Source organism: Haliotis rufescens, unplaced genomic scaffold, assembly GCF_023055435.1.
Source record: "Haliotis rufescens isolate VD_foot unplaced genomic scaffold, xgHalRufe1.0.p SCAF_23, whole genome shotgun sequence".
Lineage (NCBI taxonomy): Eukaryota > Metazoa > Mollusca > Gastropoda > Lepetellida > Haliotidae > Haliotis > Haliotis rufescens.
In genome coordinates this window covers 535365-548259 of record NW_025963924.1, presented here as the reverse complement: position 1 = coordinate 548259, position 12895 = coordinate 535365, and the positions used below count along the sequence as shown (strand labels likewise).

At 42.1% G+C, this 12895-nt stretch overlaps 1 protein-coding gene across 1 annotated transcript; it reads right to left on the bottom strand.

Moving 5' to 3' along the window:
• Positions 1-2244: 2244 nt before the first annotated feature.
• LOC124140193 lies at positions 2245-11485 on the bottom strand. The gene is made up of 3 exons (XM_046507608.2): positions 11330-11485; positions 3947-4240; positions 2245-2689 (listed from the first exon to the last, which is right to left on the bottom strand). The coding sequence occupies exons 1-3, from the start codon at positions 11336-11338 to the stop codon at positions 2525-2527; spliced, it is 468 nt and encodes a 155-aa protein (XP_046363564.1). The 5' UTR covers positions 11339-11485; the 3' UTR covers positions 2245-2524.
• Between the last annotated feature and the right edge of the window lie 1410 nt (positions 11486-12895).

Sequence of the window (12895 nt, the reverse complement as noted above, 5' to 3'; positions counted from 1 at the left end):
CTGATTTTCGTCAAACTGGTCATTCGCAGGATCACGTGTTGTCCCTCCGCTGCCAAGGTGTTTATAGGGGGCACGGGTGGCCCGGTCACCCTAAGGCGCCGCTGTTCGCTGTGCAGAGTTGCGTCCCTTGGGAACGCAAGAAACATACGATTGTGGGTTCGAATCCCGGTTCGACCCGATTATGTTTGTAGATTTGTCGCCACCATACCTGTGCTCGTGGGTTTCACCAAAGTTGTAAACGTCTGAGACCTGCATGACGTCGAGCTTTTCTCCCACATTAAGCTGACACGCCGCTAGATAACTTGAATACCGTTAAAAGCGGCGTTAAACCCAACTCACTCACTAAGTTTAAAATACCTTCATATTTTAGCTAGAATTTTGCCACAGCATTTTTAGACATTTATATAAATCTGAAGATATGTATTGAATCATACATATTTAAAAATATTAAACAGCCGGGATAAGAAAGAACACACTTGAAAATTAGATTTGACCAAAAACATTACAAACATTATAATTATCAAAACGTTACTAGGCAGAAATCGGTCACTGAAACACCGCAATAATAAGGTCCAAGACACAACTATGACACCTCACCATTATACATCATACACATCATTTCATAACCATTTCTTTGTTCATTTTAGCCACGATCAAACATGGATGTATACTTCCTGTTGTCTGGTAGGTTAGAACTGCCTTTGCGTTTAAAGACATTATTTTCTCTGGATCAAACATCCATCTACAATCCACAACCAGCCAGCCATGATGATCACCCGGTACAAACTGAGTCACTGCGGGTGAAGGTAACCTTGACACCTATTTAGTGATATTGTTGAACATATCTGTTCGGTAAGCGAGTGGACCCATGAACATCCGGGTTAGAATAGGTCTTCAGCAACCCATATTTGCCGTAAGAGGCGACTGTGCTTGTCGTAGGAGGCGACCAACGGGATCGGGTGGTCAGGCTCGCTGACTTGGTTGATGCATGTCATCGTGTTTCAATTGCGTGGATGGATGCTCATGACATTACTCACTGGATACTCGATACTCCATACTCGATTATGTACAGACCGCCGTCATATCGCTGGAATATTGCTGAGTGCGGCGTTAAACAACAAACACACATTGTAAACGAGGGAGTTGGGTTCTACAAAACCCACGGCGGGCGGACACCAGACTTGGGTTCACACACATTGTACCCACGCGGGGAATGGAACGTGGGGATCGGCGTGATGGGCCAAAGCTTTAACCACTTGACTGCACCACGACCAAGTTTGTTCAGAAAACAACGTATCCCACACTCAACAGTGTCAATGAACTTAAAGTAGGTTACAGTAACTGTAATATATATCCGGCACTGTCTTCTGAGGAATATAAGTCACGCAAATGAGTAAACTAATGTCAGTGAACTTCATGAAGTGTGTTACTTTAACCTTGATATAATTCTGCCCTTGTGTACTGGTGGAATGGACGTCATGCAGTTTCGCAAGTTTACATGCGTGTATTTTTGTTATGGAGGTCGTTTAGGGGACTATTTAACGATGTATTATCATCATCATCATCATCATCATCATCATCATCATCATCATCATCATTATTATTATTAATTTATTATAAAAAATGTACGATGATATCATGTTTATCCCTTCGATGTAACGCCGGTATTACTATTATAATGGTGCATGAACGCGAGGTTCCACTGCAAAATGTTCCCTGTTTAAGTGTCACGGGGGGTCTGCAAATACGTCGGAACCGATTGTTACAACACTGGCGTCATGTGCAGAACGGGAATGCCGTATTTAGATCTCGTGATACTCTAGGTCTTGTAACCTTTGTAAATCGCTCGATGGCTACCATCGAGTCATTGCAATCGAATTTACCATCGTCGAATTACATCGGTCCCGATCAATGTCACCAGCTTAATAGGGGTCGGTGGTTATATACATGAATACCGTTAATCGAACGTAACACATAATCTCACTCACTCACTCACTCAGTACATATTAAGGAGAATACATTGATAGTGTTGGGCAGGTTGAGGGTATCCGGCTATTTATATACGTAAGCGTTAACGGGTATGCTTTTAAGCCGATGTATAATATTGCAATATTCCAGAAAATATACCAAGAAAAGGGCTTAACTCATGCCGCCCCACAAGTAACATTGTCACACACACACAGACACACACACACACCTCACGAGGCGCCTCACGACCTGAGGATAAATAACAGGAGAAATTGCGATTGTCTAGTGATATATACTGAAACACGTTGAAAACGAATACTCCATGTTTTGTAATATTTGGCCACAAAAATCAAATTAATTTGAGGGTATTTGGCATGAAATTATCAAACGCAACAATATCAAACTGCTTCGAATCTCATGCGATGTGTTTGGAGATTGAAAACACACCTTTTCTGATTTCGAGTTAAAATTGATTTTGCGTTTTCAAAGTGTTTCAGTATATTTATAATTTTATTACTCTGTGCCTGATGCAATTCGATTTACAAAATACATAAAATTATGTTTTTGTCCTGCGATCAAGGACTGGAGGAGAGCTTCCTACTGCATCTACATGACAAGTACATGCCACTGAAAATCGCTCCACTGCCCATTTCAAACAGTTCCGTCGTCGATGACGTCGCAGCACCGTTCTTGGGACGTACACAGGCTTACAGGCGCCTCTCTGAGATGAGACACAAGAAAAAACGTTAAGTATCTTATGGCATCGGAGATTTCCCATAACGCTATGGCAATAATTATTGATTTTGCATAAGAATACTTTCGGAACCTATTGATCAAAATATCCCTCGTAACGATTTTTCTTTTGGGTTTTATTTTCACCGATGATTTTCCGTGTTATGCAGTGCAGGACGTTTACTTTGTCACCCGTCAACATCTAAGTAATGCCTATAAAACAATTTCGCTCTCGAGGCAGGCGCTCTATCATTAGACCAAGGAACAGGTTGATGAATAGTGAGTGAGTTGGGTTTAACGCCGCTTTTAACAGTATTCCAGTTATATCGCGGCGTGTCAGCTTAATGAAGGAAGAAAGAACGAAGTGATGCAAGTCTCAGACGTTTTCCACTTCGGTGAAACCCACGAGCAGGGGTATAGTGCTGACAAACCTAGAAACATAATCGGGACGAACCGGGATTCGAACCCACAATCATAGGTTCTGGCGTGACCAAGGGACGCAACTCTACACAGCGAATCGCTTTAGACGACTGGGCCGCCCCAGTTGATGAATAACTCTGACATGACTATCAGGTATCGATGATATTCGACCAAAAGTAACAATAATATTCTGTGAAGAAATAGATAATGAGTTGTGAGAAAGTTTAAATACTATTTCAGTTACTTTAACCACGTTTATAACGAACACGCTTATAACGAACTGACCGAAATAACGAACGAATTGTTTAGTATAGATATGTATATATGCTTATAACGCACTACGGTTATTACGAACTAAAACTAGTGGTCATTTTGAGTTCGTTGTCATCCTGATGTGACGAAGGATCACAGTCATCTGACATTTCAACCAAGGACACGTGTCTGTAGAGACTCAGCGCTTTTGACGAATTTGCTACCCTAGTCCTTTGTTGAAATTAAAACAATGACAATATTGATAATTAAAGTGTAACGTTATATCTGTGAGTGAGTGAGTGAGTATGGTTTTACGCCGCTTTTAGCAATATTCCAGCAATGTCACGGCGGGGGACACCAGAAATGAGCTTCACACATTGTACCCATGTCGGGAATCGAACCTGGGTCTTCGGCGTGACGAGCGAACGCTTTAACCACAAGGCTACCCGACCGCGCCTTACATCTGTGAAATTATGCGACAAGGTAAACGTTTCTGTTGTTACTCTATATATTTATATAACTCATTTAGTATTGAAAACCCATTCATTTAAAGCAAGTTAACCAAATAGATTACCGTGTTTCTGCATTGGCTACAACTACACATAGCTTCAATGATCAAGCTGGGTTCCCTGTCGCTATCGTGGTTGATGCGGTAGTGCCAAGGACAGACCCGACCCCCAGACAAACCGAGTGGCCGACACGTCCTCTCCCCGGTCAGGTAGGCATAGTGGGGGTGTGACCCTGGGATGTTGTTCCTGGACAGTTGGGGCACCAGGAACATGCTTTCCTCCAGGGGCACCGACTGGTTGGGGCACAATTGTTTGGGACTCGCAACGACGACCACTACGGCGACAAGCCACAGGCACACCTACAATAGAATGTAGTGCAGACACATGACATTACTGTTGTTGTTGTTGTTGTTGTTGTTGTTGTTGCTTCACAAGTGTACACATTTTAAGTGTTGTTATTACTACTTTTATTGTTTTGTGTAGTAGTACTAATAGTACACCCGTGACGATCATTAGTCGTCATTAGTATATATTACATTGCTTAACGACCCATGAAGATCAGGGGTAGAATAGGTCTTCAGCAACCCATGCTTGCCGTAAGAGGCGACTATGCTTGTCGTAAGAGGCAACTATCGGGATCGGATGGTCAGGTTCGCTGACTTGGTTGATGCATGTCATCGTATCTCATTTGCGTTGATCGATGCTCATGATATCAATCAGTGGATTGTCTGGTACAGACTCGATTATTTACAGACCGCCGTCATATAGCTGGAATATTGCTGAGTGCGGACTTAAACACGCAATAAAACAAGCAAATAGAACTACTACTACGACTACTACTACTACTAGTAGTAGTAGGGCAGAGAAGGTAGTAGTAGTCGTAGTAGTAGTAGTAGTAGTAGTAGTAGTAACAGTGGTACTAGTAGCAGCACTACAGCACTGGCCTGACTAGGTCTGTTTGTAGTAGTAATAGTAGTAGCAGTGGTGGAAATAATAGTAGTAGTAGTGGTGGAAATAGTAGTGGTTGTAGTGGTGGAAATAGTAGTGGTTGTAGTGGTGGTAGTAGTAGTGGTTGTAGTGGTGGAAATAGTAGTGGTTGTAGTGGTGGAAATAGTAGTGCTTGTAGTGGTGGTAGTAGTAGTGCTTGTAGTGGTGGAAATAGTAGTGGTTGTAGTAGTAGTTGTAGTGGTGGTAGTAGTAGTGGTTGTAGTGGTGGTAGTAGTAGTGGTTGTAGTGGTGGTAGTAGTAGTGGGTGGTGGTAGTAGTAGTAGTGTGTGGTGGAGGTAGCAGTAGTAGTGGTAGTAGTAGTGGGTGGTGGTGGTAGTAGTAGTGGGTGGTGGTGGTGGTAGTAGTAGTGGTGGTAGTAGTAGTGGTGGTAGTAGTAGTAGTAGTAGTAGTAGTAGTAGTAGTAGTAGTAGTAGTACATAATATAAATCCATGTTATTTCCTGTTATCTCATTCGCCTAGTTTTGTTATATGTTATCACATATATATGCGATATCAGGATTAATAGACGCTACGTATATAAGGAAATGGTAACAGCGAGCATGACAAATCACATTGTTCAGTAACTTTTAGTATACGTCGACATTTATTCACTAACTGGTTTATAAACAGGAGGTGAGCCACAGTTGAACTGTGCCGAATTGTACAGTTGTGCCTATAGAACCTGTAGTAACTGTATATATAGCCGATTTATGTATGTCCATAGAAAACGTATTGTACATTATCTGATAACATTTGAATATTTTAAAAATTGCATGACAATAGTTTTTATTCCAGCTGCTTCATGTATAGATGTTTTGAAAGGTAAGTAATGTCTGATTTGTGTTGACTAACATATCTAGTCTCTGAAATGAACATACTTTACAACACTAAATTATCTATATATACTGAACCGCAAAAGAAACGTCACAGTGGATAGATATATGAGAAACCTCATTTGACCAAACACCGTACACATACTTTGAGACATATTAAAAAGATGAAACTTGGCAAAACTGATCATAAAGGTTGAAATTAAAGTGTCAAATGTTCTTAAAGTGAAACACAACACTCGTCTCTGAGAAAATGGCATCACAAGTCAGTATCTCGTGTGTCCGCCATGTGCATTGATGACTGCCGTGCAACGTCGATACAACGATGCAACGGCGGTTGATGAAGGCCATAGGCACTTGAGCCCACACTCTGAGGAACGCCTGACGCAATTCAGCTGCAGTTGTCGGCCTTGGTCGGACGTTATTCAGCCGTCTTTGAATCTCGTCCCAAAGGTGCTCAATGGGATTTAAATCGGGACTGAGGGCGGGCCACTGCATGGTTCTGATGCCATTCTGCGGGAGGAAGGTTCTCGTTGCTCTCGCAGTGTGGGCACGGGTGTTATCATGCTGAAACTCGTGGTTGCGGCGACATGCCATATGAGGTATGGCGTGTGGTCTCAAGACTTGATCAATGTACCGAGCTGGTGTGACACCATTGCCTATCCTTGGACCGATGTTCTGGAAGACCACAGGGCCGAGCCTCTGTGAAAGACAATTACACCAATTACACCAATTACACCCATGGCGTCGCCAGACTCTCTCTCTCTCTCTCTCTCTCTCTCTCTCTCTCTCTCTCTCTGCCATCTGCTGTTTAGATACAGTAACGGCTCTCGTCCTCTGAGAAGAGGACTCTTCTACACTGCTGGTGGCGCCAATGCTGGTGCTGTGTTGCCCACTGAAGACGGTCCCGGCGATGACGTGGTGTCAGAATGGGTCCTCGGCGTGGCCTGTGACAGTGGAAGTGTCCGGTCGTCAGTCGTCGACGCACAGTGTCCGCGCTAATGTGTCCCCATGGTCTGTTGAGCGGTTTCCGCAGCAGTGACAAAGCGATCTTGAAGACGCTGTCGCACAAACGTCGTTCCTGACGTCGGGTGGCGACCCTTGGTCTTCCACTACGTGGTCGGTCATCTGTAGTGTTTGTGGTCTGGTACCGTTGCTGGATCCTGTATATGGTCACTACTACGTTGACTTGAAATGTACTGGCTACTTGCCGGGCGATTTGTCGAGCAAAATTACTGTATCTGTATCCTGTAAGCGGTTCAGTTTATAATAAAACGGATCCCAGAAACTCTTTTTATTTTCAGAGACCCTGAGAGTAATCTAGACTTGCCAAATATTAAAGACTTGCATGGGCATTGTATTGAGAACAGATATATTTTATAATTAGAACACCCAAGGGCTAAGGAAACTAAACCAAACTTTAACTTAAAATTTGTCGTAATCTAAAATCAATATATTGTTACAAAATTGCTATAAATGAATAACCAATCCGCAACCAACACGTGGGTTTCTCAAAGCCCCCTTTCTGGTCCTCGTGCAAAGTGACTTTAACCGTGAAAGTTCTATGCACGTGCAACACGATGTGATTTGGAAAGTCAGGACATAAAAGTAGCATCGCTGTCTCCCGTGGCACACAAATCAGCGTGTCACGATTTTTCGGTTGTACTCGCACAACAATCACTAAAGTACTGTCGGAAATGCTTGAAAACTGATTTTGTGGCTTCATGTAATAAATACGAGTCATATAACTATAAAAAGAGCATATATCAAAATAACGCGAAATGACCTAATCTAGCCTGTCGTAACTGACATTTTGATTACCCTTAAAATGTTCTTTTACTGGTAAAATGATGATAAACTTAGAAAATATCCGTGTTGTGTCATGCATGTATGAAATGACCTATAACCTGAGGTAATTACCTAACACCTGTCCCGAGGTGATGACCCCACACCGTCCCGTGCATTCTCCCAGGTGCTAATGTCACCGAGTTGGGGGTGGTCTCAAAATATTGCTGTTATTGTACTTAATTGACATGCGTTTATGGGGTAGCAATTTAGGATATGTACTGCATTATATTTGCTTGGAAACATGATGGACTAGTTAAGAGCTATGAAACGGGATGAGTATTGGAAGTTTGCGGTTTTGGAATTTCAGAAGTATTTGTTGTTCTACAGATGGTTTCTTGAGGTAGCATTCATCTCCGCTGATGACGTATATGAATCTGTACTTTTGAATATTGTGTTATGTCTTGCTTCGTACCCATTACACTTAGCCAAGATGGGCTCAACAGGGTTTAGCTCACAGTGTCTGACTGGCGTACGTAAGACAACGTGACCGTGTTGTTCCGCCAGCACATATATCTTGTACTTTACTGGTTTCTTATTCAGCCGACTTTTCTCTATGAGTTGAACTTTCGTTTCATATGGTCTAAAGTCGACAATGTCATATATTCCTGTATGGTCGCCTTCAGACTATGGTTTGGGCGACAGTATCTGATTCCCGGACATTATATTAACTGACGTTATCCATGACAATAACACTGGCGTTGTTTTTAAATAGGCAATAGCTGAAGTTGCAACCAGTCTATGAACACGGTTTTCTTTTTCGCCTCGAAAACTCGTACTCATCCATCAATAAGCCCCATATCATGGGTTGCAGCGTGCAACACAATGACACGATTACCTTTACCTGATGGTACCATGGGTGCTTTTTGTCCATCTGCCGATAGCCATATGTAGTCAGTGGAATGATTCATCAAGGAAAATTATCTGGACGCCCTGACTGTGATAGTTATGAATGGATGGAATATTTTCCCCTGAAAAGTGCTCGGTCATCGCCACGCGCGGTGTATCGAAATCCCATCTCTTGGAGAGCAATGGTTAGTGCAGTCCGGGAAACATTGATTGTATCTTTAATTCCTCCCAAATTCTACTACAAGTCAGTGTAACCTTCTGCTCATAAAGCTTGTACGCTTTTCGCCTAATCACCCTGTATCACAGCTGTCTGATATCCTTTTACTTCCCAGTTTTGTTTTGTTTTCTTACCATACTGTAGACTTGATAGTATGAATTGACAACCCCATAGCTTGGGCAGTTCAGTCATTCACCCTATCTAAATTAATAAATGGTTTCCCTCTATCTTTAAGTGTAAAGAACTTGTATACATTTCCCAGTACAGACTGCATATCGTGTACCATGGTTATGGCTATGCAAGTGTAATGTTACATGCATCCTGGGAGCAATGTTAACCAAAAAAAACGCAGCGTCATTTTGTCATTTTAGAAGATGCACATGCAGAATTTTCTCAAAATGATTTTTGTGTGTGGATTAGATGTTTTATGAAGATTACATTATTATCATTATAACGGAGTCACGTGTGCATATTTCTATAGTCCGTTTCAGACTGTCATCATTGGACACGGAACAAATGTGAACTTCCTGTTTTCGTTCGAATTTGTCCCTGTAAATTTGTGGATAGGACTCCTTGTGACTGAAATACTTCAAACAACAGGTAGGGCGATCGGTAGTTACTCGATATTTCAATAACAACAGTCTGTGAAAAATAATATCCTGTCTTAACAGGCAAAAAGCAGTTTTCTAGCGTTTCCGACAGTACTTGAGGTTACGTTGTTGGCACAGTGGCCCTACCGTGGACAGGCCTAGCAGTGGCAGACCATCCGTCACGACATCCAACGAAGACCGGTACCGGACACACACCTGGGAAACAGATACATCCAGACACAGTATACTGACTCCGAGCCGACCAGTCCTTGTTTTAGCCCTTTAATGCCGAGCGCCAGACAGGGTAACAACCAGTACCATCTCTTAATGTCTTCTGGTATGAAGCATCCGGGGATTGAACCCCGAACCTTCCGCTCTCAGGGTGGACGCTCTACCACAAAACAACAACTGTATCAAGGAGACTACCCTGCCCTCATACAGTGTCGTCTTGGCGCCTCAACATGGACGTCAAAGACTGGGATGGAAACGGACCGTCAGCCCATGGCAGAACACCAACTGAGAACGCGTACTCTTTCGGACAAAAGTCGACTCCGGTTCTTCAGTCCTGATAGCAGAGTTCATATTAGGCCTCGACGTGAAGAGCGAGAAGCACGTTGCTGCATTCCGGAGGTCGTACCATTCGACGGTGGTAGCGTCATGGTTTGGGGCGATATCTGTGGACAGCAGAAGACTGATCTCGTAGTTTACAACACCAAACTCACGGCTCAACGCTACGTGGGTGAGGTAATTCGCACGTGTTCACCCGTACCTGCAACAAAACTCTCGGAACATGTTCCAGCAAGACAACGCCCGATAACACACAGCGCGAATCGTCATGAACGTTCTCAATCACTTATTGGGCTATAAATCGTTGGGTTTACATTTACATGCCATCACAATCTTACACCAAGTGAACAGCGAAAACATGCAACGACTGACGGAAGCCCAACGCAACGACGCCATCGGCCGACTGCAAACAGGAGAATCGACTTCAGCTGTAGCCAGGTTTTTCAACGTAGCATCAAGCACCATTGCAAGACTGTGGAACCGTGACCTTTCCAGAATCGGTCGACATCGTATCACTATTAGAGCACAGGACAGAGCATACGGCTGCGTCACTTTCGTGAAAGAACATCCACGACCACCTCTATGACTACGGCAATACCAGGATTTCGTAGGATATCAGTCCAGACGGTGAGGAACTGTTAATGCGCTGAAGGTATTCGCGCTAGACGAGCAGTTTGACAGGACCTGCATCGTCGGCGGTGAAAATATACTGTTGCATGTGTGCCAAGTGGACGCTGGGTCAATGACAATGATGTGTGCCAATTTGAACACTCGATCTGTTGATTATTTATATGATCTATAAAATATATATCTAAAATCACCTTTGCGTTTCTTTTTTAGCAGAGTATATCTTCGTATAAGTCTATGATGGCATTTAGAAGTGATACACACAAGAGAGAATGTATGGATGTCAACTTCTATATTATGTGGAACAACGTTTTATATGCTTACTCCTGATGAATACTTTCTTTGAAAACTATTTTGTGTGTGAGAATATAAGGCTAATTGTTTTTAAATGTTTAAAAAAGCCTCCTGCAACAATATTGTTTTTTTTGGCAGAGAATTTCTTTTTTTCAAACGGTTGAAGCATACAGATATTTTCCAGCATTTTCGGAGTCAGTTTGTGTTTTTCATTAAAATCCCAGTTCCCCTCAACCTTTGAAATAGCATGTGGTCAATTGCTGAGGTCGTTTGGTAAGGGCAAATGATAGTTCGTGTTAGAAACGGAACGAGTATTTGGGAACCGTCTAGGTACGATCACAATCCGTGTTAAAGATGAAATTACCATCACATTTAAAATTAATATTTGTCAAAACATAGCTAAAGACACTCAAAATATTCATGGTTACTTCTTCAAAAGACTTAATTTATATATGTACATCGTGTTCGTGTGTATATTTACATACATACATACATACATACATACATACATACATACATACATACATACAAGAAGCGCGGTAAAACATTGTATTGTTTATAGGCTACATGTTTGCTTATGCGTAATAACCACATCGGTGAGCATGACAACACGTTTCAATGGTAAAAAACTTCACAACTTACCGTCAGCATTATTTCTCCAGTCTACGAGCACCCACGGATGAATGGTGAGTGATGCGCTATGCTCTGTCGTCATTCAGTGTGGGGTTTTACACCTTCAATCAATACGAGGAAAACCTTCCGATACAGGATATCACGCGATAGGGTGAGCTGCACCAAAACGTTCCTGTCGTTAATTGCGTTCACATGACCTGATTATGAATGTCTGTCGAGTGGTAATTTCCACTGACGTTGTGAAGAGAGGGTTTGTACCATTGAGATGCGTATCTGTAACAGACCTTGATTGGAGTCAAACACAAACAAACCTACGACTACCCCAACATTGATTAGGGGGAATCCTACATTGAAAACACAGTTGTACAAATGTATACTCTGCAAAAAATTAAACGCAAAACTGATTTTAGATGTATATTCTATATATCATATAAATAATACACAGATGGTAATCTATTGTTCACAATTGGCACACATCATTGACCCACGTCAAATGCAAATGAAACCCAACGTTTTTATAGCCCAACAAGTGACGCTAAATGTGCATATTATGTTGTTGTATCCCTGCGTCAGGCTTTTACGTGGTTGTGTTGTTCTGATTTTTCATCAACTTTCTGCAGTACCCCGTCCTTCCCGAACAAATCAATCCCAATCTCTGCAGAAATGACCAACTAATCTTTGGTATTAAGTTTGTATGGATGTAGGCAACACTTTGTTAGATATTTACGATTACTACTTTTGCATTTCGTGTTTGGCAGAGTATATATTGGAAAGCATTTATTGAATCAGCAGAGAACGAGTGACAGTGAGATCTACGACGTCACAGTTGAATGAGTGGGATGTTTTATCATTGTATTCAAACAAACTCTCCTTAACCTGTGATCAGTATGACGAATATTTACCCACAAAGTAAATATCATAAGTCAAACTATAACCACTTAGATTAGAATTAAATATTTGAAATTCACACTGACGCCTACGCCAGGAAATCTGTTTCTCCTCTAAAGATAGCGTATGATCAAATAAAGCATAAATTACCCGAGGAAAGCAGCATTGAATACTACTACCTCACTCTATCTGGGGGCGGTCGGGTAGCCTAGTGGTTTAAGCGTTCGCTCGTCACGCCGAAGACCCGGGTTGGATTCCCGACATGGGTACAATGTGTGAAGCCCATTTCTGGTGTCCCCCGCCGTGATATTGCTGGAATATTGCTTAAAGCGGCGTAAAACCATACTCACTCACTCACTCACTATCTTGACTGAAACACATCCTGTACACCATTGTGGGCCTTACTTCTAGCTAATACCTGTTGTATCACTATACAAGACACAATACGTCTTTACACTTATTGTTTAAGTTGTGAAATGTCCTATGTGTGCAACACAGAGCACGTAAATTACATCTGTCTGTAACATAGATAATGTCCTATACTACTGTACACACACCACGTCATTTACATCTGTGTGTAACATAGATAATGTAATATACTACTGTGTGCAACACATGACACGTCGTTTACATCTGTGTGTAACATAGATAATGTCCTATACTACTGTAACACACACCACGTCGTTA